The 27,592-nt window shown below is 45.3% G+C and overlaps 1 protein-coding gene across 8 annotated transcripts in view; it reads right to left on the minus strand.

Moving 5' to 3' along the window:
* LOC135898354 (neural cell adhesion molecule 2-like) overlaps positions 1-27,592 on the minus strand; it is a 542,388-nt gene that overhangs the window by 30,277 nt on the left and 484,519 nt on the right. For 7 of the 8 annotated variants that reach the window (XM_070537575.1, XM_065427236.2, XM_070537576.1 and 4 more), the window contains one exon: positions 19,490-19,828. In XM_070537575.1, the coding sequence (XP_070393676.1) occupies positions 19,490-19,616 (127 nt within the window). In that variant the 5' untranslated portion in view covers positions 19,617-19,828. Of the gene's footprint in view, positions 1-8,361; positions 8,398-19,489; positions 19,829-27,592 lie in introns of those variants that run through there. The other variant, XM_065427237.1, reaches the window with a different exon arrangement.

Raw genomic sequence — 27,592 nt, forward strand, 5'->3', positions numbered from 1 at the left:
CGTAGATTGAAATAGTGGTCGTAATGCTAACAATTCAGAAGTTACATGATGTACTTATGTTACTTAAGTACTTCGAATTTTTGTGGAAGTAATGGCCACCTAACCGAGTAATTTACATTAAAGATTAAAATTCTGGTACCTGCCACAGGCAGTTTTTAAATATTTATGCAGCTAAAAAGACACCCTGTATGTCCTTTATGTAAGACATATTATAGACTTACGGATAGCGCTGGTGCCCCTTTCGGACTTGCTACAAACTCAGCCGCAAGATACATTCTCACTGGACATCATTATAGGTGGATCTGACCACGTGAAACGAAACTGAAGAACAAACAGCAGGTTTTTTTTTTCTAGCGCAAACACTTTTCAGTCACATTGCATGGGCCATTGCACCCCGTCTACTGAACACCTGAATTCGACGCCTTCCCCTAAGCACCGTTCCCTTTTGCTTTCAGTGGTCCCTTGCTGACAATGCATGTAAGGTTATTTCGGTCTTTCTACACGTGACACTCGAAAAGCTATGCCCCGGAACGGTACGTGAATGGAGGCTCGTTTCCAGCTGTTTAACAGGCCATTCCATCAACGACCCAATTCTGTGTGGCTGCGAAACGCGTGATGGGGTTCGCGAAGTATGGACGTCCGTGATAAATTGGAATGTGTCGCACCGATTCACATACGTACGCCAGCGGAAGGTGCTAAATGAACCTTTTGATATACTTAGTATACTTAGTAGCTAATCATAATTGACTTCGTATTCTAAAAGCGCTGTTTCTTTTATTTTTGCAACTTCCGTTCTGCACGAACAAGTGCAATGGTGTAGTTGCGAAACTAGCATGGAAGTGCGCAATGTCAACCTCCCTTAAATAAGCATACCTTCAAGATTCAAATTCTTGCGAACTCCTGGTGATCTCGGCTTTTATTGCTCACCACACAGACCACCATGCGCACAACCCTGGTTCGTATTTCCTGCCAACATGCGATCAGGTGAAGTGGAAGCACGAACCAAAGTAAAGCAATGGTGGGACTCAAATTCAAAATTTTTCCTCTCGTTGATAACGCAAATTACGTTGTTTCACGGCGAAAGTTGTTATTCTTCTCAATGACAGCCGCTTTTCCGCTTATTTTTTCACGAGCCACTTTAGTGTATTACAAACGTCTGAATAGGCCAAAATTGCGTTTTTGGCAAGATCACGCTTTTATTTTGGAGCCTGCGGGCAGCGCATAGGCAAAAATAAAATTTTATTATATAGTACATTTTAGGGCAAGTTCTATAAAATTGATTCCAAATGTTCTCCCCTAACCTTCTTTGTGAAAATTTTTGCAAGAACGCTAGGGTTTGCAAATTTTCACCTTGGTGTTTAGGAGTAAAAAACATGAAGGTATATTGTGAAAGTGTTTTATAATGAAATCACATTGTTCAGAAACTCAAAACCACAAATTTTGAAATAATGCGCAAATTGGTCGATCTTTGTCGAATTTTTTTTTTGCACCTAGCTTTCCATCATTTTGAATATTCAAAAGGTGCTCACGTGGCCAAAAAGTTCTTTCCGTTAAGGATATGGGTAAATACTGTGGAAGTAATGCTCCTACACATGTAATTTTTTTCATAATTTTTTGACAGAAATTATTTTTCTGGAGCTCCATGGGGATTGAAAGTCGAGAAAGAAAGGACATTTTTTGCACAAGGGGACACTGGCCGTGAGTAGGGTAAGAATAAATCACTGAAATAAAATATACCGTCAGGCTATACTATAAGCAAACAATATTCTCTGGAGAACGTTTGCGGGCTTTATACCGCTTCGCGTCAAATGAGCTCGACGCAGAAACGAGTACCACAGAAAGCTCACAGTTCCATAGATAACGAGTGAGCTCAACAAGACCCGCATAGCCAATGTTGACCACAGCGGCCTTTCGTTGAGTCGCAGCCAGGGTACATGTAGTAGGATGTCCTCCGATACATTGCCCCCCTCGATGCCACCTCATAGCTATTAGATAGTATAGAAACGAGTTCACCAGAAGGACGCGTTCCCTTCAGGGATTAGATTTGTCACTGGAAACTCATTTTTCGTGTGTCCACGTTAGGAACGGAACGAATGGCTGCGGCACTTTTAAACTTGGTACCACAATAACAAGGCATAGGTGCCTCCTCTAAAGAAGTGTACTATTGGCGAATATGAGAAACAAGCGTCGTCGTGCACTGAATTTTTATTCCTGTGGCGCTGTTTGATCTGTGAGCATGTTTATCCACCAGTAAAAAACTTCGTGCCCGTGGCTGTAAGTTACAGTGAAGTAAGCTGTATACTGTGGATAAACTAATTGTGACGTGTTTAAAAAACTGCCCACGCGCGAACTACAGCGCAGATAAAAGCCTTCCTACAAGCGGCCCTTTGAGATAATCTGCTTTCAAGGAGCCTGTTCTTCTTTTTAGAATTCATTTCCTGCTGTTCCATTCGCTGCTTATCTATGACGAGTAGCTGAACCTTGTGACTGCGTGCGCGTTGCTTCATACGAACCAGTAAGAAAGGGCAAGCATCAAAAACAACAAGAATTTTCTGAAAATATAGTCGTATATACACTTCGAGAGAAGCCACAACAACCATCGTCAGAGAATTGGTGCAAGCACAACGATTATGAAATGTCTGCATACAGCGCCAAGCAAGCATCAGTCAGCTTTGACGAAGTCCCTCAAGGCGTCTATAGCAGCGAGCAGGTATTTAAATAAAAAAATAAAAACATTGTAGTACTCACTCGGGAAAAGATCTAACTTTCGGTCCTTTGGATCCAGGTTTAGGGCTGTATATAGAGCACAATACACACGCGTTAATTGCCAGCGGGAACTCCCAGCTGCCAGTGGTTCCTCCAAAGCACGCGAGATATTGTGGAGGATGAAGGAGCGACTTGACGGTGGAGGGAGAGCACGGCGTGGTAGGCAATCCACAATAATATCATAATTAGTTAGCAAGGTGGTAATAATTATGATCAGGGGAGACCGTGGCTCAGTCAAGAAATCAAAGATTCAGTGTGCTTCGACGGCATCGCTTAGGATTCAAACCATGCTCTTCACTTCAGCTTTGCATGCTCTTGAGCTTTGAAATTCTACGCGAGAGGAAATTCATGTACTAAATGGGGTAATTCCAGAGGCATATTTATCATATACGAATTATCTGCCTTTAATACCACACGTAATTATGATTTGAAGGAGCGTATTTTGAGTGTATCGTAGTCTTCTTTAATTCATTTTGTTATTAACACCGAAGCAACCAACCTGCTACAGTCGAAGACCTTAGAACATCACAAAACAGAAAAGAGGTACTATTTACGTAAGTTTCTATCAGGCTTACCGATATATTGTAACTAAATTTGAATTACCCCACAAGTGGCTAATGTACAAGCCTACCTATTAGCACATTTTCCAGTAGGTGTAGTTTATCTCGCAAACGTACCCTTCAAAGATGCACTAAATTTTCAAGCAGCACACCTTCCCTGATATAAGGAGGATCACAGTTTGCTAATAATTCATCATCATCATCATCAGCCTAGTTACGCCCACTGCAGGGCAAAGGCCTCTCCCATACTTCTCCAACTACCCCGGTCATGTACTAATTGTGGCCATGTTGTCCCTGCAAACGTCTTAATGTCATCCGCCCACCTAACTTTCTGCCGCCCCCTGCTACGCTTCCCTTCCCTTGGAATCCAGTCCGTAACCCTTAATGACCATCGGTTATCTCCCCTCCTCATTACATGTCCGGCCCATGTCCATTTCTTTTTCTTTATTTCAACTAAGATGTCATTTACCCGCGTTTGTTGCCTCACCCAATCTGCTTTTTTCTTATCCCTTAACGTTACACCGATCATTCTTCTTTCCATAGCTCGTTGCGTCGTCCTCAATTTCAGCAGAACCCTTTTCGGAAGCCTCCAGGTTTCTGCCCCATATGTGAGTACTGGTAACACACAGCTGTTATACACTTTCCTTTTGAGGGATAGTGGCAACCTGCTGTTCATGATTTGAGAATGCCTGCCAAACGCACCCCAACCCATTCTTATTCTTCTGGTTATTTCAGTCTCATGATCCGGATCCGTGGTCACCACCTGCCCTAAGTAGATGTATTCCCTTACCACTTCCAGTGCCTCGCTACCTATCGTAAACTGCTGTTCTCTTCCGAGACTGTTAAACATTACTTTAGTTTTCTGCAGATTAATTTTCAGACCCACCCTTCTGCTTTGCCTCTCCAGGTCAGTGAGCATGCATTGCAATTGGTCTCCTGAGTTACTAAGCAAGGCAATATCATCGGTGAATCGCAAGTTGCTAAGGTATTCTCCATCAACTTTTATCCCCCATTCTTCCCACTGCAGGTCTCTGAATACCTCCTGTAAACATGCGGTGAATAGCATTGGAGAGATCGTATCTCCCTGTCTGACGCCTTTCTTTATTGGGATTTTGTTGCTTTCTTTGTGGAGGACTACGGTGGCTGTCGAGCCGCTATAGATATCTTCCAGTATTTTTACATATGGCTCATCTACACCCTGATTCCGTAATGCCTCCATGACTGCTGAGGTTTCGACTGAATCAAACGCTTTCTCGTAATCAATGAAAGCTATATATAAGGGTTCGTTATATTCTGCACATTTTTCTATCACCTGATTGGTAGTGTGAATATGGTCTATTGTTAAGTAGCCTTTACGGAATCCTGCCTGGTCCTTTGGTTGACAGAAGTCTAAGGTGTTCCTGATTCTATTTGCGATTACCTTAGTAAATACTTTGTAGGCAACGGACAGTAAGCTGATCGGTCTATAATTTTTCAAGTCTTTGGCGTCCCCTTTCTTATGGATTAGGATTATGTTAGCGTTCTTCCAAGATTCCGGTACGCTCGAGGTTATGAGGCATAGCGTTACAGGGTGGCCAGTTTCTCTAGAACAATCTGACCACCATCCTTCAACAAATCTGCTGTTACCTGATCCTCCCCAGCTGCCTTCCCCCTTTGCATAGCTCCTAAGGCTTTCTTTACTTCTTCTGGCGTTACCTGCGGGATTTCGAATTCCTCTAGGCTATTTTCTCTTCCACGATCGTCGTGGGCGCCACTGGTACTATATAAATCTCTGTAGAACTCCTCAGCCACTTGAACTATCTCATCCATATTAGTAAGGATATTGCCGGCTTTGTCTCTCAACGCACACATCTGAACCTTGCCTATTCCTAGTTTCTTCTTCACTGTTTTTAGGCTTCCTCCGTTCTTGAGAGCCTGTTCAATTCTGTCCATATTATAGTTCCTGATGTCCGCTGTCTTACGCTTGTTGATTAACTTAGAAAGTTCTGCCACTTCTATTCTAGCTGTAGGGTTAGAGGCTTTCATACATTGGCGTTTCTTGATCAGATCTTTTGTCTCCTGGGATAGCTTACTGGTTTCCTGTCTAACGGCGTTACCACCGACTTCTATTGCGCACTCCTTAATGATGCCCATGAGATTGTCGTTCATTGCTTCAACACTAAGGTCCTCTTCCTGACTTAAAGCCGAATACCTGTTCTGTAGCTTGATGCGGAATTCCTCTAGTTTCCCTCTTACCGCTAACTCATTGATTGGCTTCTTGTGTACCAGTTTCTTCCATTGCCTCCTCAAGTCTAGGCTAATTCGAGTTCTTACCATCCTATGGTCACTGCAGCGTATCTTGCCGAGCACGTCTACATCTTGTATGATGCCAGGGTTCGCGCAGAGTATGAAGTCGATTTAATTTCTAGTCTCACCATTCGGGCTCCTCCACGTCCACTTTCGACTAACCCGCTTGCGGAAAAAGGTATTCATTATCCGCATATTATTCTGTTCTGCAAACTCTACTAATAACTCTCCTCTGCTATTCCTAGAGCCTATGCCATATTCCCCCACTGACTTGTCTCCAGCCTGCTTCTTGCCTACCCTGGCATTGAAGTCGCCCATCAGTATAGTGTATTTTGTTTTGACTTTACCCATCGCCAATTCCACGTCTTCATAAAAGCTTTCGACTTCCTGGTCATCATGACTGCATGTAGGGGCATAGACTTGTACCACCTTCAATTTGTACCTCTTATTAAGTTTCACAGCAAGACCTGCCACCCTCTCGTTAATGCTATAGAATTCCTGTATGTTACCAGCTATTTCCTTATTAATCAGGAATCCGACTCCTAGTTCTCGCCTCTCAGCTAAGCCCCGGTAGCACAGTAGGTGCCCACTTTTTAGCACTGTATATGCTTCTTTTGTCCTCCTAACCTCACTGAGCCCTATTATATCCCATTTACTACCCTCTAATTCCTCCAATAACACTGCTAGACTCGCCTCACTAGATAACGTTCTAACGTTAAACGTTGCCAGGTTCAGATTCCCATGGCGGCCTGTCCGGAGCCAGGTATTCTTAGCACCCTCTGCAGCGTCACAGATCTGACCGCCGCCGTGGTCAATTGCTTCGCGGCTGCTGGGAACTGAGGGCCGGGGTTTGATTGTTGTATTCACATGGGAGGTTGTGGCCAAGTACTGCACCAGGGTGGCCAATCCTGCTCTGGTGAGAGAGTGCGTTACCGGTTCTGGTCGCCGGGATCAGGCCGCACTCCAGGCCTGTTTGTGCAATTCGTTTTTTTTTTGTATTTTCCGGTGGAGAATAGCGCGGCACCGGGATTTGAACCACGGTCCTCTCGCACGGGAGACAGATACTCTACCGTCCCCGCAGTAGTTAAATTTAAAAATTAAATAATGGGGTTTTACGTGACAAAACCACTTTCTGATTATACGGCACGCCATAGTGGGGGACTCCGGAAATTTCGACCACCTGGGGTTCTTTAACATGCACCTAATTCTAAGTACACGGGTGTTTTCGCATTTCGCCCCCATCGAAATGCGGCCGCCGTGGCCGGGATCCGATCCCGCGCCCTCGTGCTCAGCAGTCTAACAACATAGCCACTGAGCAACCACGGCGGGTCCCGCAGGAGTTGTACGCCTCATTTAACCTACAGTGGTGCCCTATTTGATCAGTCAAGGTTGACCAATCTGAGATCGGTTATACCGCACGGATGGCACTCGACTAGAGAACCTGGTATTTATGACTTGCACATGTGTCGTCATACCTAATTGAGGATGTATATTTGTTTTAAGAGGGTTCCCGTACAGTCATAAAATAAAGGAAAAGACATTAAAAAGAAAGAAAAAAATAGAAAAAACCCTCTTCGTTCCGGCCCCCTCTTGGCCGGAACGAAGCCTCCCTTCTCCACCGGCCAAGAGGGGGCAACGCGCTTTCCGATCGCTCAAGGTTGCGCGGACACAATAGTATAGCTCTAGCGTCTAGGAAAAGCTTAAAAAGGTGCGAGGGCGGCACGCATGGCGTGGGGAATAGCTATCTCAAGGACTGCTGCTGACGAGGGCGAAATACCTTCGTGTAATTATAACGACCCTAATAGGACTACTTCGAAAGAACAAAAAAAAAGAAAGGAAACGGCCCAGAAGGCTATACTACGAGAGCTATGACTGATAATTTTCTATATGTATATGTATTCATCTCATCTATGGGATCGCATGCGCGCGTTGTTGCTTTGTCTCTGCGTGTATTAGTGAAGACAGCCAGTTTAAGGGCGGAGAAAAATCAAGGAAAGGAAAGCAAAATTTCAGCGCCGTGGTTTTAAAGCGCACCCGTGGTAGAGAAACGGAAGGCGATACAAGCATGCGTGGCTATGATACGCACACGATAGCAAAGCAATCAGCACTCGAATATAATTAAAACCCTAATAATAATTGTAAATATTCATCTCATCTATGGGATCTAATGCGCGCGTTATTGCTTTGTCTCTGCGTGTAGTAGTGAGGAGAGCCAGTTTAAGGGCGGACAAGAATGAAGGAAAGGAAAGCAAAATTGCAGCGCGGTGGTTTTAAAGCACACCCGTGGTAGAGAAACGGAAGGCGATATAAGCGTGCGTGGCTATGATACGCACACGAAAAACTGCCTCAAAATAGTTAGACTTGAGGGAAATCTTCGTTAACAAACGATAGCACAGCAATCAGCATTCGAATATAATTATAACCCTAATAATATTTGTAAATATTCATCTCATCTATGGGATCTAATGCGCGCGCTGTTGCTTTGTCTCTGCGTGTAGTAGTTAAAAGAGCCAGTTTAAGGCGATATAAGCGTGCGTGGCCATGATACGCACACGACAAACTGCCTTAAAATATTTAGACTTGAGGAGAGAGCTTCGGTAACAAACTATAACACGGCAATCAGCACTCGAATACGACGAGAGAAATTATTGAGACATGGAAAATTCCCTTGAAATTAATATGGTTTGCGAGACAAATGCTTGTAAGTATTGAACCTCTTAAAAGATGAGGGGGGGAAATATGCGCTCACCAAGACGGGATCGTCAGCACGAGACCACCACCAGGCACCTTACTGAAATGTGGGGGGGCTTCGCGGCCGGAACGAAGCCTCCCTTCTCCGCCGGCCAAGAGGGGGCAACGCGCTTTCCGATCGCTCAAGGTTGCGCGGACACAATAGTATAGCTCTAGCGTCTAGGAAAAGCCTAAAAAGGCGCGAGGGCGGCACGCATAGCGTGGCGAGCAAGTCGCCAGAATAGCTATCTCAAGGACTGCTGCTGACGAGGGCGAAATACCTTCGTGTAATTATAACGACCCTAATAGGACTACTTCGAAAGAACCAAAAAAAGAAAGGAAACGGCCCAGAAGGCTATACTACGAGAGCTATGACTGATAATTTTCTATATGTATATGTATTCATCTCATCTATGGGATCTAATGCGCGCGTTGTTGCTTTGTCTCTGCGTGTAGTAGTGAGGAGAGCCAGTTTAAGGGCGGACAAGAATGAAGGAAAGGAAAGCAAAATTGCAGCGCCATGGTTTTAAAGCACACCCGTGGTAGAGAAACGGAAGGCGATATAAGCGTGCGTGGCTATGATACGCACACGAAAAACTGCCTCAAAATAGTTAGACTTGAGGGAAATCTTCGTTAACAAACGATAGCACAGCAATCAGCATTCGAATATAATTATAACCCTAATAATATTTGTAAATATTCATCTCATCTATGGGATCTAATGCGCGCGCTGTTGCTTTGTCCCGGCGTGTAGTAGGTAAAAGAGCCAGTTTAAGGCGATATAAGCGTGCGTGGCCATGATACGCACACGACAAACTGCCTTAAAATATTTAGACTTGAGGGGAGAGCTTCGGTAACAAACTATAACACGGCAATCAGCACTCGAATACGACGAGAGAAATTATTGAGACATGGAAAATAGTGTATATTAATTCGAAACTGCTCACCATCAACGAGCAGTGGTCGCTTTCAACCATTGTTGACGAAGAGGTTACTGCCTATAATGATCTAGCTCAAAATGCATCACCATGTTACGGAAAGTAGAAACTACTGGACATAAGAAATGCTATCTTCAAGTTGGGCTTCTACAAACTCCATAGCGGCAACCCTAAGCTGTACAGAACCATCGGGAGTTGAAAAAGTTGACATTTTAAGTATATTGTGAGTTAAAAGAAATCGTACAAATCAATAAGTGCACTGTATAATCTTAAAATTTGTTTGAAGCTATATAGTTAAGAATAATGATAATTAGTGCATTTTATATGCCATTTTCTTTTGCTTTTGTATTTCACAACCTATTGTCCCCATATGCGTTCATTCTTGTGGTGCTTCCGATGTCAATCAATTTATACCTCTTATATAATATGTTCGTGCTTGTTTAGAGCGAAAGCTTCTTCATTTCGCTGGCAGATAGAACAACGTGACATGCATTTCACTACCGAATACTCTGCGACGAGAACAGCGGAACAAATAACAAAAGTGACCATGATGTGTGACGATGAGGACAGAGTTAGAAAACTAGGCGCACGATAAGCTATGGGGGTTATGAGCCATTGCTGATGATGATAGTATTTGTGCCATTGGAGGGGACGACACAATTTTTAGGTATGAGCCATTGCAATGAGCTATTTAGGGTTAGCGCCTTAATAAATAGAATGCAAGTTGTTTTTGACAAGGATGAAAGAAACAGCCAAATTGATGACAAGCCCACCACGCAGATTTTCTCCGCTATCAAATACAAGGCATTGTTGTCCAAATTTTAAAGATTTGCTTGTGGTGCATACCATAATACTAACGCTTCATCTAAATTATTCCATGAGGCGACTCAACAAGTCTACGAGAAATCAAAATGGTTATTTGAATAATAAACCTAATGATGCTAACAAACTTTTCTAATTATTACTTTACGTTAGACATTTGAATCTACGAATAGTAGCTGATGAGTATCCAATACATGTCGACTTACTATGCATTCTGAGGGCAACACCAGTTTCGAATTATGCGCTGCCATACTTGAGGTAAAAGTGCAGTTTTGTTCTGCTCTCGTTTTAAGGGAAATGCTCTCTTATGCACTGAAGCACAAAAGTAATCGGAATGCCATAAAATTTCGTCGAACACCCCGAAAATTATTATCTCGGAAGCTTGCAAGTTCTGATAATTCGTTCTAGGTCGATAAGACTTGCAAACTCATTATCTGCAATTTGCAGATAGAAATATGTGCTATAAAGTATTTAAACAAAAGTTCATTGGCGTAATTATGGTAACAATTCAGTTAGACTTTTTTATTTGTCGTAGAAGTAATTTATATCAAGGATTAGAATTGTGCTATCTGCCACGGGTAAGTTTTAAGAATTTGGTGAAGCTGAAAAAAAAAACATTTATGCCACTCAGTAAAGTGAACCCGCCAACACCTACTCAGTGTCTTGCATAAATTTGCACGCATACCCACTCTGGAAATGAAGGTCTAGCTCCCAGCCGACAACAGCATTAAGAAGCGGTGAAGCCCCTCGTAAGTCTGCGAGTTCCCGTCGCGGTTCTATCAGGCCGTCTCGTCGAGTTTCAATTGAGCTGAAAAAAAGCTGGCATTCTATAAACAAACCCTGCAACAAAGCGAAGACGTCCGCTGTTAGGGCGCTTCCTTTTCGTGTTCTTTCTTTCAGCGCCACAGCAGCCGCTCCGCACATACTACCGCGTAGCTGAACTGGGAAGGCCCAGAGCAGTGATGGAGGCTGGAGCGCGGCACTATATTACCGACAGATACCTGAGAAGAGGCTGTGTTGGCAAAACCGGCAGAAGAGTGAGCGCTACCATCAACATCGCAGACGCTGGAAACAGCGAAAGAAAATTCAGGAATGCCTGGCCACTCGCGTCTTTCCCGCTCGTTCACGGTAAAGCCTCCGCGTAAAAGCCTATGCATCAGAGCAAGCTCGCGAGAGGAAACAGAATGGCAGAGATGGGCAGGAGGGGGGGGGGGGGGGTCTCAGCTTGGACCGCAACGTGGTACCGCTCTTTAGCATATGCATGAGGATGCAAAATGCCAGGAACCGTCGCAGCGACCTCATCCCGAGTGGCCCGCCTGGCGATGCTCGGGACTTCGGCGCTCGACAATGGACGCGCAGTGGCTCGCAGCGCGGGCCCGGCCACAGCGGCGGGGGCGTCCTGCCGGGTGAGGCGCCGGCGAGCGCTCCAAGTAGCCCGTCGGGCTCTGTCACTGTGCAGTGGTTGAGCACTCGCGGCATTCAGCGCCTCTGCGGCAACCATTGTGCGCGCCAGGGAGCAACCGAGCGGCTCCGCCCCTCCCTCCCCCTCCGTTCCTCAACCCCCCGTAATGATTTCCCGTTCTGCACCCCGCCCGTGCATTGAAGCAGGGTGCTGAAGGACGCCCAAAGCCGTACAACAAATTGGACTATATACCGAGAAGCGTGAGGGTGCCCTCGCTGCGTCGGACGTTCTCGTCATGCGCTATTTTTACAAAGGCCGGCCTTGAATATTCGCTCGTTTTGTTTCCCTGTTGGTTTTGTTTGCTTGTTTGCTTGGCTAGCTTGTTTTATTTCTTTGTTTACTTCTAACACCGATTCTTCGTGGTAACAAACGAGGAAAAGTTTCATAATGGTAATGAACGCAAGATGGCTGTTAACGCCGCGAACAATGATGAATAACTGTTGGAGACGTGCTGGAGCGGATTTTTGTTCAAGTGACGCTGATGCGATGCACCCGGGCGATGAATTCACGTGTTGGTACGAAGAAATATGAATGGTGCCCTATGAATATTACAAAATAGAATATGATGACGGCACAATGAATGAAAGGCAATGGAAAACTTGTTATTGTGTGATTTAGTGTTGAGCGTCTTTCACCAATGTGTTATTTAGAAAGTACTCTGAAAACAAAAAAAAAACGTTAACGGAATTTTTCCGCACTTTTGACATTAATGACTACTTTCTCGTACGCCCTATTTATCATAGTTTCCAACAAAAATTACTAAAGAAAGAAATGGCGCTGGTGTCTACAAAAGCTGCAAGTAGGATAATTCAGTGAACATGGGTGTGGAGGGTTGTTTGTGCCTCAAAGCATGATGGTTGATATGTGGATTTGCCTAAACTTCGTCCTGTTTACTTGAAAAGGCTTTGCGACATTGCTAATTCATTTTTTTTTTGCACTTAGTGCAGCCTTATATGTGCAACAACATGAAAAGACTACGCATGTTGAAATACACGGATTGGCTTGCAGTGCTTAAGAAACTACGAATGCTTGGAAATTTCAAAAAGTAAGGCGCAATGAAAAACATCGCAAGAACGTTTGAAGCCAAAAACGTGAATATTGGGCAAATATGTGTACAAACCATCGTTCCCTTGGCAGCAGAACGATCGCAGTGCTAGAGTGTTCTCTAGTAACTTTTTAGGGAAACTGCACGCTAATTATTACTCGGGGATAACACATACCTCAAAGGGAGTTGCTAATCCTCGTTTTGATTTCCTTATCACAGACTAACGGTGGCAATGCATGTATCATACACAATATGCAGAGCGAAAAATAAATGGCGAGCTTCTTTATGTTCACCACGCCACTCTTGATGTGTCACCAAACACAGCCTTTAATTCCCTGCAGTAGCCTCAATACAGTTTATAAAGTCAATAACTTCTAATCAGAACTTTGTCATAATCAGTACACTTCTTAAGTGACTATTCATAGAACATTTTGTAGTGTTGAACTGGGCACTCATCAGCTCGCTTGATGTTTACTCGCAAACAAAGAAATGTGGAAGTTTCATATTTCCCTGTCATAGTTAGAGAGCTATGACACCCTTTCGTGACTGTGCCTACATCTTCGAAAACAACATGAGAATAGGAATAAAAAGCTGCAGCGTCTGTTGCGCTTGAGCATTAGAGGTTGAAAATCTAAAGTAAGTTTCTCGCGTCAGACGTAAGTATTTTTTGTTTTCCCTGTGCTCTGGTTTTGGCAAAGTAATTGTTAGCGTGTCGACTTCTCTTTGCCTCATGAGATCCTTTCCCTTCTATTATGTTACGTAAATGAAGTGATTGCACATAGTCCGCTACCTCTCTACTATTTAAGGAGAAAACATCTCGTTGTGCTACCGAACGTGCGAAAGTGCTATAACCTAACAATAAGAGGAAAGAAATTGGCCGGAACAGTTTATTCTGATACGCTTAAGAAAATTTACGTTTCTTCTGCCAAGTAAATAGACATGAATGAATACAGAGTTTCACTTGCAAATGCTCAAGAACGAGAAGTGTATTGCGAGATCCATTCGTAACGCCCCCTGTTGACACAATGAAATAATCAGAAGCTTAGAATAAAACAGGCTCATTTTCGAGTTTTTCAAAAAGCCTTTCTTTGGAAACTTCTTTCTTTGTCTGCTTTTCCCTGGCAAGCACTTCCTGCGACGAACCAATTTCGCTCGTCTCCTATACCACAAGCCTAATACATATATCATGTAGATATTATCGGTGTTTATATACCCACGCAAAATCGGACGTCGCCAAAAATTTAATGTCCTTCGTTATGGCCTGCACAGATAAGTTGGACAGCAATGCTTGAAAAGATAACGGCAGCGCGTACCCAAGGAACTCTAGGGAATTTCGTAGCAAAACGAAGTTACACAGTATTCCAGCATCCATGAAATTTAGGTTTTCGACTTGCTTGTTTTCCCTTTAGCCCCCTCTACCATCACATACCAAGACTGCCAATTTAAATTCTGTGATAGAGACAAACGAGTAAGGTCCCATGGCGTCAAAGATTTCGAAACCGCTTTCTCTTTAGATTTTCTGGTGAAGTCACGCGCGGAGTCTTTAACCGCTCAACGGCCGGTTTTGGCCACCCATGGCCCAGCGGTGCCTCTTGCTTCCGTTCAAGACTTGTAAAGAATTTGTTTCGCTTTCTTGCTTCTTTAATCTGTATTTCTGTTTCATTTGAGTGCGCGCTTTCTCTTGGTGCACGTCCTACTGCAAGGCCACGGTGATTAATGTATTTCGAGCCCGCATCTATAAGCCTCGAGGTTCCATTTCCTAAAAGCGGGTGGCAGCTTGTGTCTACACTATCCTTTTTTTTAATCGTCTTCTTTTGAGAATGACGGAGAACCCAAATTGTGATTGCTAGCCATCGGGTTTAGACGTCCAACACGCGTTCCATCTCGCCTCTTCTGAGCCTGGGGAAGGCCGTCCCCAACGATTGGCTCAGGGTGGAGAATTCTTCATTGTCTACACAGATAACGAAAACAAGCACATTTATTTGTGTTTTTGTTATCCAAGTCCTTGTGTCTTTCCTTTTCTATTCATCTTCATGTGTGCGGTGCCCAGACATCTATACAGCCGGTCCCGAAATCAACAGGATCCTTTATCTCTCGTTTTTCTCATTATTCTTTTCATTTCAGAACTGTTCCCTTTCTTGCTTTTTGGTGGTGGTGTTCGTTTGTGTACATAACGTGGTATTTTCTACTTATAACGTACAAGTAATATGCGAATTTACTATTTTTACTGTGTTGGTGTAGCGCGTACCAGCAATAGTATGAATTGTTCTTCTGCTGTTTCTGGACCCACTTTTGAACAATATGAGGTCCATGCAGTGTTCAAAAAAACTTAAAAAGTGCTCTTTTTATTCCAGTTGTCGGCACCTCAGTTTCGAAGCACATCATTGGCACATGTCTAGTTAAGGCTATGTAAAGGAAGAGACTATTTGATATGTAACCTTGAACCTTGTACGATGTGTGACGGAACCACTCAAGAGATGAGGAGTAGCCGGCGCCTTAAATTGTGCGCCAACATCTCCTTATATCACATAAATAAAAAAAAAGGATGTACATGCTATCCTGAGGCACATTATAGTGGATCTTTTCTTTCTTATTTTTTGTTCTTGCTCGCCAGCGATTTCCTGCTTTTAATGGTCACTGTTCCTCCGGTTCTACAGTATATAAAGATGCACCATTCACAAATGTCATTTCACACAAATGCAAAGAATTCTGCATAGCCACAATATCCACAGCTGTTCTCACCCAATATTATATATATATATATATATATATATATATATATATATAGAGAGAGAGAGAGAGAGAGAGAGAGAGAGAGAGATTACGAGGGGCTTTTTGCGCGGCATTGCATGGTGCATAATCAATAAGATAAATGCTGTAGATGATCTGATTGCAGAAGAGCTGTGACAGAGTACACAATCATTCCATGGCGTCTCAGCAGTCTCGAGAGCAAGTTGTTAAAGCCCGGCCAATAAATAATATTAGTAGCCATATATCAACATAAAAAATATAAATTCCTATTGGGATCTCCATGCAATCCGCTTTGACTGTTTCACTAGTATATCCTTCGCAGATCTACGACGTTCCTTTTGTACTTCATCTGCAATGCAGGGAAATATATGTCTTTCACCTTTAATACTTCACAAAAAGCACGTCTCAAGCATGTACGTGAGAAGTGCCGAGGCTACAGCCGAAGAGCTGCAAAAGTACACGTCCTTTGAAGCACTCAAAGCCGTGAAATTCAAACGACGCTAGATGCAAACGAGACCGCTGGCACACTCAGTTGTTTCGTACGTCAGCCGCAGCCTCTTACTATACATGACAAAGTGTTCAGCATGGACAGTGGAAGAAAAATAAGTGATCTGCCTATTATATAAGTAAAAAATGCTATAAATGCCAGTGGACAACAAAAGTTCGTGGTTCCTCATTTTTCTGTTCTTCTTGCTGCTATTCGTCGCTTCGTTCAATACTTCATCTCCAGCACTTGTTTAGTTTTTCCTAATTCCGCAATTGTAATTTAGATGTTTGCGACACCCTTTGAATTCAGCGATTTCAATAGGCTTCGTGCTACACTGGGCTCTATTGCAAGAAAATGGGTTATCTGCTCGCTCACCCATTCGACACAGTTAAATGAGGACACGCCCGAGTAGCTTCCTTAAAAAGGCGTTGGTTTCGTCAGGGTTTGAACCTTATCACTTCTTTATCAAAACTGCGCACAACTACAGTGTGCTATCGATATAGCAGGTCCTGCATTTGGTAAGTGCACCCTGCGTCTCATAGCCTGTGGTAAAGACACTTAAGCTCAGACGTGAAGGGCAGACATATCTGTTCGCGAATGCGGGCCACAACACGAACACCATCCCTGTTGCGTATACAAGCAGGCATCGATGCTGACGCTCATCAGGACCGTTGTTAAACGCTTATGAGAACTCCTAAGTAAAATCGGACCACGGAAATGGATTAACATGAAATTCAAGACGCGGTACAGCGCGCCCATGTGAAATCCTCACTCCTAATTGGAATGCCTCAAAAACGCGCACGAGACGGCGGTATACAAGGAAGACGCGGCTCCATTTCGCTTGCGTCCTGCACGCAGTTTTCTCCCTAAATGCCAGAAAATAGCCGTACACCGGCTTTCACTTTCCTCAGTAAGCAATTCAGTGCACACAAAGTACACGCTCCCACACTGGTAATACGCAACGTGGGGTTGGCATGAGCCTATGGTCTCGGCGAAACACTGTCCAGAGCAAATTAATGTTCACAAGAATTCTAGCGCGAGCATTTTTCAGCGGTATTCACGATTCTGGATTCGCGCAAGACCGTCTGTTATAAACTAAACCAGTGCACAGCAATTACGCGCCGACAGCATCGCAGCATCATAGAGCCTAGAACCTAACAGTCCGCAGTTTTTGGTAGCACATGCTGTGATTTAGCGGCCTCACTTGTCACCGATTATGTCGAGGAAGGAGCGTCCATCTCCTAGAAAGGATGCGACTGCAAGAATCCTGCATCGTGAGGTGGGCCCACCTTTGAAAGCGTGAGCGCTCTCTCCTCCTTCAGCTGCAGATGACTAGTACATTAAGACAGGAAACAGACACCCCACGTATTCTCCATTAAAATTTCGCTCCACTTTCTTGCGAGTGGATGAAGCTGGTACAAGCAGTGGCGTTAGCACCGCTCGGAAACAGACGATGAGTGGCCAGTGCCGCTTCTTCATCAGCCCATTTTGGGCCTACGAGACGGTGCCAGGCGCTAAGGCTCTTTCATTTATCACACCCGCGTCGCCGACACCTGCTTCCTGCGCTGCCGCAGATAATGTGTGACGCGTTGATGTGCTTATTTCATCACTTGTCTGAGCGCCACGTGCGAAGCATCGTGCAGCAGACGTAAACGCTAGACGTTCAGGAGTATTGCGCGTCTGTGTTCCAGCGTTTTAGCGCAACTGTAGCCATTCGCGTGGGCCGTGTGCAAGTGTACCTATCCCGAAATCAGATACCTCTTGATGAGAAGGAAGTAGGCAGCGCTGCGAGTGTGTTGAACAACTCTCGGATTTTTCTTCCCTCAGTCGCTAGGCATTATGCGTTGTGAAGCTACTGTTGCTATCGGAAGCTCTCTTTCGTTCTCCTTCTCTCTACTTTCCGGTCACTTTACCACCTCCCCTTCCTCTCTGTCCCCAGCATAGGATTGCAAACCGGATCTTCCCTTTTCGTTAAACTCCCTGCCTTTCCCCTTTCTTGATTTCAAATTAGGTTATGGGCTTTTACGTGCCAAAACCATGATCTGACTGAGGCGTGCCGTAGTGGGCAACTCCGGAAATTTGCACTACCTGGAGGTTCTTTACGTGCCCCTAAATTTAAGTGCACGAGTGTTTCCGCATTTCGCCCCCATCAAGTGTGGCCGCCGTGGCCGGGATTTGATCCCGCGACCTCGTGCCTAGAAGCCGAACACCATAGCCCCTGAGCAACTACGGCGGGTTTCCGCTTTCTTCTGTTTTTCTCATTCAGCTCAATGTGTATATAGAAAAGGCAACGCATTACGGAACAGCTGTAGCAGATCCTTCACTAATAAAGCGCTTTAATGAGCGTATGAAACATTGCCAACATTTCCATGCACTAAATTTATTGCAGAGTATTTATTTTTTTTATTTATTAGTTTACCTTTTTTTATTTTGACGGAAATCGTCTTTAGGTTCACTCTGCATAGCCGGTCGCCTATTCAAACCACATGTAACTAAGAAATGCGATACTGTTATCTCTTATATATTTGCAAGCGTACTACCAAGGCGCCTTACTCTGTCACCGTTGTGTAGAGAAAAGAAACAATTACTTTATCATGCATGAATATTCTGCATGGACGGCGCACTAGTTGCGCTACTTATGACGCAATCGGAGTCAAATAAAGCCCCTAGTTCGGCGTTCAGAGAAGCATAGATTTGCGGTACGTTTCTCTATCTGAGCATGAGCAATCGCTTTTTAGAGAGCTCACTCTACCAATAAAGGTATAATTCATGAAACTCCGACGTTTGCTGAAGAGTAGTATAAGGCTTATAAGTGCATATTCTGTTGCAGAAATTCGATGGTTGCACGGCTATGGCGCATCCACGTTCGACACGTATAGGGACTACAAATGGCGTGAACGGACTCGGGCTGCAAAAGACGGGGATGCCCATTCGCGCCTTCCACTTTCCACAATGGCGGGCACACTACGAATAGGGAGTGAGCAGGATTTCATTTATTGATTTACTGATTCCTCGTACACATGTGAGAGGATGCAGGGACTAAAGATACGTCGCCTGACAAAGAACCCTGCCTCCTAAACAGTTCAACAAAGTTACCCATCAATCACCACGCACGTCTAAATCCGTAAACAGCGGTCGGTATACAGCAGTCATCAATACATATTTAAAAGACTGCAATGTTTAAATAATTCCGAATTAATAAAAGATATATGTATCACACACTTAGAATTTTCACTTGCAAAAATAAACACGAGCATTTTACATTAATATTGCTTGATTAGAGCGTAAGTTTCCACTAGCCGTGTCATAAGTTAAGCGCGTAAACATGGTGACACGCGAATAAATGTCAGTTGTCTAGGTTAAGTTATTTCTGTATCGTAGTGCCCTGTGCTTTGTATACTGTGCGAGCTCAGCAGCAGGTACTCCACTGTGGCTTCGCCTCCGATACAGCCTGTACCCAATTTGCGTTTCGTAAGCTGCACATGCTTGGCTCAGCTGAACAACAACCACCGAATGCAGAACGACGCACAAATAAAATTGTTTAGTTCGTGAAGCTGGAGTCAATGGGTGCGCCACCATGCAAAGCACCAATAGGCTTTCCATCTTAACGAGGTCCACACAGACAAGGGAGGTCGCTCCTACCTATCACGTTGAGGTGGATGACGGTGTTGATGGAGCGTCCACGGCGGAAGTCCACTCGACATCGGTACTCTCCGGCGTCGGCCTCTTCGACCGGGTCTATTTGCAGAAAGGCCGGTTGGTTGGCCATGTTGAAGTGGGCCCGTTGTTCCAGACCGGGCCCCGACAATGACTGGCGTGCCTGGTCAACGTGAGCCCGACGTGAGTCGAGCGTGAAGATTGGCGCCAGACTCTCGTCCTTGTACCAGAGCACCAGTGTCACGGAGTCGTCCGGCGTCGGGGGGCTGATGTCGCACGGCAGCGCCACTTTGCCCCGCGCCACGGCCGTGTACACGATCGAGGCTGCGCAGGGAAGGTAAATCGTGCTGTGAGCGGCTAATGACAGTGAGTGCGCAACCGAATTTAAGCACTGTGCTATACAACGTGTCAAGAGAGGCACAGGTAAGGAAACAACACTTGGAAGTCTAGAAAATATGGTGTCTACCTCGGGATATTCAACCATGGGAAATGGGAACAAGGTGATAACTGCGCCGCAAACAGCAATTACTACCCCGTAGCGCGTTCTTCTGGCAGGCTAGTTAAGCCTGATGCGTGCCTGTGGGAAAAATCACGAAAATAAGTGCCGGAAATTTCGCGAAAAGTGAGTCAGTGACGTCAACAGCAATAGCCCAAAGCACGAAAATAGGTTTATGTGACATCATTGAGAAAACCTAAAGATGCGAGTTCTTGAATCAAAGATGATAACGTTAGCTGGTAGTGACAATAGGTAACACCATGCGAGGGCATAAAGGACAATAAGAAGAAAAAAGAGACGTAATTCTATCACCTGATTATTCTTGCCCAAAACCTATAGATCCGCACTCCTTGTAGGTATTTCGAAGATTCAGCGAATTAATTAATTAATTAATCTTACTTTTTTCAGTATAGTTTGGCCACTTTTAAGGTATAGCTACATGAATTTTTTGACGTGTCCCAAAACAACTTACAAAGCAAAAGCAATCAAACAGTGCATGCCCATTTCACAACAGTATGCAATCAGAATACCTAAAATCAAGTGAACGCCGGAATCCATGAAAATGTAAAATGCAATTAAAAAAAACGAATATCATATTTTGTCGTTTTTCTTAAGAAAGAACGTGACAGCGTTAAAAGAAATTATCAATTGTTGAAACGCCGGTCAGAACACAGAATAATACGAGTAGGTTGAATGTTTTATGTTTGTGTTCGAAAGCCCTACGAAGGGAGTATAGTGGACGTCGACGCGTCATGGCCGGAAATAATTTCTCACGCATGCAGGATAGCTTATTTAAGCATGCCTCAGCGGCTCGATAGTCACTTCTACAAAAGCACGAGTACTTATTATATCTTGTAGTTTTGGTTATTCGTAAACAAACTTTATAACGGCCTCAAAAAACGCTGAACTAAATAAAATGCGCGCTGTTCAGACACTGTTCAGGAGTAAAAGCTATGTGCGTATACAGTATCACACACTTTCACGGTTTGCGGCCTCCTTGAAACAAAGTGAAAGCATGTTACTTTTTAATATTTAAGTTTGGTTATTTTTATGGGACGCCTTCCAAATGTAAAAAATAGCTCCTCATCCGTCACAAACCATGAGAGATGATTGCAAAATTCAGCGATAGGTTGTATGACTAAAGGAAACACACATGCTGCGCCAAACGAGTGTGCATGCGGCAATTACGGTGCAGCCGAACGGTGCTGGCGCAAGCACAGCCCACGCAAGATGCTTCGAAGGAGCGCACAGCCAACTGAGCAAGATCTGTTGCAGCCGAGTCCGTCGAGCGGCGTTGGCGCGAGCGCAACAGGGTTGGCGTCATCGGCAAGCCATTTACTAGCAATTTAGGTGACATTAGCGCACGCGCTAGCAGACAGGCAGCGCCGCTGCCCGCTGCTTCGCACATCTCCTCTCCGTTTCGTCACGTGAAACCGAGCCTCCTGTCTGCTGCAAGGCGCACCTGAGCTTCTGTCTTCGCGCTGCCTTCTCCACATCCCGCCGCTGTATTGCGCTTCTTGTTCTCCGCTGCCATATGGTTAGACAGACCACCACGAAACTCCGTACGTGAACAGGGGAAAAGAAAGCTGTTACCTTAAAGGGACTCTAAAGAGAAATAAATATATTCAGGACTGTGTCAGCAAATCACCTTTCTGCAATACCAAAAATGCGCCTCTTACCACTAGAGGAGGCTTCGTAAGCCGTAAAAGACGCAAAATCGAAAGTCCCGTGCCGACGCCGCATTGAACTTCCCCAACAACGCGGTGGTTGGGGAAGTCTTACGTCGTAGCTTTTGATGGCACCTGCTTGAGCTGAGTTGAATTTCTTATAGGTAGAGGTGAAACACATTCTATACATAAGGAGGTGGAGAGGGAACTTAGCAAACTTCGAAAGTCTATGCTGAATCAGAACGGCTCGAATACGAAAAAAAAAATATTTGAAAATCTGCGACGTCACACTTGCGTACGAGCGCTGAGTTTACGCCGCAAAATTAAAACAAGAAAAGTTTATCTTGAGCTTTGTTTTCTCGTCTTATAATCAACCTGTTATCGTGAAAGTAAAAAAAAAAATGCAGCTTTCAAAGAATACTTTTTGATGTTAGACTTATTAGGTATTTCTGATTAGCGTCCTTTTCAATATTATGTCCATTGCATGCTCTGGAAATCCATTTTATGCGAGGTACACCTGGCTCTGACGCTGCTGGTAGCTGGCTATGCAGCACCGTTTGGTGTTCTGCAAAGCGTTACTAAATGGACCAACAGGTTCGTGTAAGGCGAGTAATTGTTTGGGAGACGTCAGAGAGAGAGAGAGCGAGAAAGGCAAAGGAAAGACAGCGAGGTTAACCAGAGATTATCTCCGGTTGGTTACCCTGTACTGGGGAAGAGGAAAAGGGATGCAATAGGTGAGGAAGAAAGAGGGATAAAAAAAGGAAAAAAACCTAAGCACACACACGCACGTACACACGAACTATTTCTGTGGGCACTGTCACGCAACCCGCAAAGGCATTCCTAGTCTTACGCAGTGTCACCGTACAGTCCTGCGCCACACAGTGTACTGTCACAATTTGTCAGAAAGTCCCGTGTCTTTCAAGTATCACAGCAGCGCCTTCATAGCGGATCGCGCTGATGTTCGCGTAGGCCAGGTTCCAAGGATCTTGTTTTCTGTCATTGGGCGCTTGTCCAGTTTATCTAAGGTGGCTGAGAGGACAGTTCTTTGTGGTTTAAAGCGATAGCATTGACAAAGAAGATGCTCGATCGTTTCGTTGCACCCGCAGAAGTCACACAGTGGGCTGTTGGCCATTCCGATAAGGAAAGAGTAAGGAAGGATAGGATAAGGAAAGAGACGTAAGCGTTTGTGAGGAAACTGGCAGGCTCTCACTATTATGAGCACCTTGTTCCATTCCAATCTTTCAAGATCGAGTAGAAGACATCTGCAAGAAACATATCGCACGCAGATTAGAAGATATAATTGCAGACGCAATGCAAGATTGCACGCGTTGCTTCACACATTCGAAAAAGCGTACAGAGAATGACATTGAATTGGAAAGGCTTCGTACAATACGTCGCCGTGCTGAAAGGAGGTACAGGCGCACAAAGTCAATTCTTGACCTCAGAGAAGCTCGGCGAATGCAAAAGAAGATAAGACGCCGAATGGATACGCTAGCGGATCAAAGATGGAAATGCTTTTGCGAGTCACTAGACCCCCGCAAGCCATTGTCCCGTGTGTGGCGTACCTTACGGGGTCTTTGCTCAAGACCCCAGCAACGACACCCTTTTAACGCCCTTGCTCTCTATCAAAACCGCCGTGAGATAGACGTCGCAGAGGAATTTTGCGCGCAAATCACCGGCGGCACAGTTTTAGTCCCTGCGATGGCTTTAAGCGACATCCCCGGTCCACGAGATACCAGTATGGAGGCTCCCTTCTCTATGGAAGAGTTAGAAGCTGCTATGGCGCTCTGTAGGTGTTCGTCTTCACCAGGGCCCGATGGCATAACATATACTGCTTTGCGCCACCTAGGCCGAGAAGCACGAAGAGAACTCCTCAGCCTTTTTAATAGTTCATGGCAAGATGGTGTCGTCCCACAGGAGTGGAAACGCAGCCGCCTGGTACCGCTACTAAAAGCAGGAAAGTCGCCGCTCGAACTGGCATCGTATCGGCCTATAGCACTTGCTAGCTGCGTCGGGAAACTCATGGAGCGCATGATCCTCATGCGTCTCGAATGGTACCTAGAACACCACAAGATTTACCCTGATTCTATGGCGGCATTTCGACGAGGCCGTTCATCGATTGACAGTGTCATCGATTTAGTGTCATCTGTAGAACAGCAAAAATCATGGAAACGATTATCAGTAGCGCTCTTTCTGGACGTGAAAGGCGCTTACGACAACGTTTCCCATCAACCCATTCTAGACGCACTTTTGACAATTGAACTAGGAGGGCGAGTATATCGATGGATCAGAAACTACTTGACACAAAGGTCCTTGTTCGTACGTACGGAAGATGGTCCAACTACCGACCACTACATATGCCGAGGAGTTCCCCAAGGTGGGGTTCTAAGCCCTATTCTTTTCAACCTCGCGCTTCTTGGGCTGGCCGAATCCCTACCGGAAACAGTGAGTGTCTCAATCTACGCCGACGACATCTGCATCTGGTCATCAGCGGTCACTCGTCTGCAGGTTCGCGCAAGGCTGCAGAAAGCAGCAACACAGGCATCTCACTATCTTCACACACAAGGCCTTACCATCTCAACAGAAAAATGTGCGTTAGTCGCTTTTACACGAAAACCAATGTCTCGTTATCCAGTATGCATTAATGGCCAGCCTATCTCCTACAAGAGAAATCATCGGTTTTTGGGTGTCATTGTGGACCGGGACCTCTCTTGGAGCCCTCACGTTGCCCATTTGAAGAAGCAGCTCACATCTATTGTTCATGTCTTCAAGTTTATCGCCGGGAAAACATGGGGATCGTCAGTGGGCTCCATGCTACAGTTATATCGAGCACTTTTTATCGGATTGCTACGTTACAGTTCTCCCGTGCTTGCTAAAACATGCAAGTCAAATCTTCGAGAACTACAGAGCGTGCAAGCCCAGGCACTACATGTTTGCCTAGGACTTCCGCGGAGCGCCTCAACAGCAGGAACCATTATATTGGCTCGTGACCATCCGATCACGACTTACATTAGCATCGACACGCTTAGGGCCCATGTTCGTCATGTTTCACGCATACAATCAAGCTCTCTTGCCTGCCTGCCAGAACGACGACCGCAGGCGTCCTTCTCCAACGAGGTCAGCATCCATCGTGCCTGTCTACCATCGGGCTTCACACCCTCAGCACGTTCAACCTCAGCTTTGTGGTGTTTAGAACAACCTCAAGTGCGTCTCACGGTACCAGGAATAAGAAAGGAGACCGACCTGCCTACCTTGGCCCTGAAGCAAGCAGCTCTGGATTGTTTGAACACTTTCTATTTTGACCGAGTCCACATATATACGGATGGCTCTTCCACTCAGACCAGCTCCACCGGCGCAGTGGTTATACCATCACGATCAATTAGCATCCAATACAAGATTTCTCACATGACAACATCGATCGGATCGGAGCTTGTTGCCCTCCGAGGTGCCGTTGATTACATTAACAACCAACCCGCTAATCGGTGGGCAATATTCTGCGATTCGAAGGCGGCCTTACAATGTCTTCTGTCATCTCTTCGTCGCGGGTCGTGTGAACAACTAGTGTCGGAGATACGAGAAATGCACCATTGTATGATAGCGAAAGGACACGACGTCGTGTTTCAGTGGCTGCCCGGCCATTGCGGTATCTCCGGCAACGACCTCGCTGACGAAGCTGCTAGGAAAGCCCACGAAGGAGCAACCCTTGTTTCTGTACCTTTATCGCGGACCGACGCAGCCCAACACCTAAGCAAGGTAGCACACCGTATGACATTAGAGAAGTGGCATACACCTGAATTCACCCAAGAACGATTGCATTCCCTCGACCCCTCTATGCAACTGCGGCTGTTACCAGGACTTCAGCGAAATGAGGCAACAATGCTGTGCCGCTTACGCTTGGGCGTCGCATTCACCAATGCGTATACGTTTTTGATTGGAATGATTGATAGCGCCGCCTGTAATACCTGCGGTGCCGAGGAAACTATAGAACATCTACTGTGCTACTGCCCATCTTTTCAAAACGAAAGACATGACCTCTGCACAGCTCTCAATCAGCTAGACAGCACACCGTTCACCTTGAAGAAGATCTTGGGACCATGGCCTCGCATATCGCAGCTACGAAAGGCCACAAAAGCTCTGCTGCGATATTTGAAGGCTACTGGACTGAGTCAGCGTCTGTGACCCGGACTGAGTGACCGAACGATATCCCCAGTGGACTTTCTCTTCTTTTAATCTTTCAGTCCCCTTTTCCCTTTCCCCAGTGTAGGGTAGCCAACCGGGCTCAGTCCTGGTTAACCTCCCTACCTTTCCTTTATCATTTGCTCTCTCTCTCTCTCTCTCTTGTTCCATTGCGACTTGTCTCAAGTGAGACATATATATATATATATATATATATATATATATATATATATATATATATATATATATATATATATATATATATATATATATATATATATATATAACAATTATTTAGGAGCCATATAAAGGAAATGTGCTCTAGCACGTAGTAAGGTTGACAATTTCTCCCGCTTTCCATTCCTACGTCCGCGCACAATTGGAAATCGCCAGGCTCGCGCACCCGACCTCGCCTTCTTAAGCGCCTTCTTGTTGTTTTGCCAATTCAAGCACGCGCCAATCATCTCAAAGCACCAATTGGAGAAGACGCGAAAGAAGAACGAATGGCGGCTGATATCAGATGGATAGAGCATTGGGGTTTTTTATTTGGGTACGTGGGTTCAATCCCAAAATCGCACACGTATTTTCTTTTAAGCAAAAAGCTCGCTGCGACGTAAGACAAGAACCTATTACAAACTGCCTTATACGAGGCAAAATATTATTCTCATTAAAAGGTATTCCGGATCGTGTGTTTTTGGTTATAGCTTTATATAGCAGTCATACACGCAAATATTATTCATGGGCACGAGGCTATGAAGTATGTTTAGCCAGTGTGCAAGTTATTTGTCAAATGCCCCAGTTATTGATATATTCTACAGTATACTACCACTTACCTTCTTTACTAAAGAAATAAGGCGTCTTTCAGCAGTTCCATGGCTACTAGCGCGAAAAGCGATATAAGGGACACATTTTTTCCCTTTATTTCTACGTTGAATCCCTTATGTCTGCCCTCGATTTTAAAAGCAGCATACGTGCTATAATAACAGAAAAGTAAAGACACACTCAAGAGCAAAAGACAGACGCAAACAGAAAGCAACATACCGACAAATACGCCAAAAAAGCTGTAGGACTATATGCATGCAGCCAGCGAGGCGTGCACCAAGAAAGCTTAGAAGATAGGGGAGCCTGCATACATGCGCGGGCCGACGACCACCGCCATCGCCTTCGGGGTTGCGGTGTTTGCGATTCTGGAACTAGCCGGAGAGCGATTTTCTCCTCGGATGAACCTAAAATGGCTTCCTTCCACCGCTCTTCCTGTTCCCTTCTCAGTATACCAATTTTTTCCCCGGCGCACCTCTTCGCCTTTCTCCATAACATTTCCTCCCTGCTGCCCTCTCCCATTTCTTGAAATTTTTCCCGAAGTTCCCTAACTTATTCTCTGTTGCGTGGCTTCCACCGTTGGTTGCGTCAGTCAGCGGCACCCCCTCCTCGTGTTCGCTTTCCCGACACCCGTGTTGTGAAAGATGACGCGCGCTCGCGATCTCCCCCACTGCACTGCAGCCCTCCCTGCGTCCCGTATGGCATGGGCAATGAAAGCGCAAGGAATGATGGCCCGGGGTGAGGGGGAGTGAGGCGTTTCCTAGCTCAGCCGTGAGCGGGCACGAAAGGCGGCCGTGGTTCGGCCCAGTGCTTGGGCCCCGACGACCGAGCGTTAGGCGTTCGGTCGTCGGCGCTAGCAGCGGGCGTTTTTCCCCGCTTCCGGAGCCCGCGCTGCTGGCAGCGGACGGCGGCAAACCGCGATTCTTCCGT

This window comes from Dermacentor albipictus, chromosome 4 (genome assembly GCF_038994185.2).
Source record: "Dermacentor albipictus isolate Rhodes 1998 colony chromosome 4, USDA_Dalb.pri_finalv2, whole genome shotgun sequence".
In the NCBI taxonomy this organism is placed as follows: Eukaryota; Metazoa; Arthropoda; class Arachnida; order Ixodida; family Ixodidae; genus Dermacentor; species Dermacentor albipictus.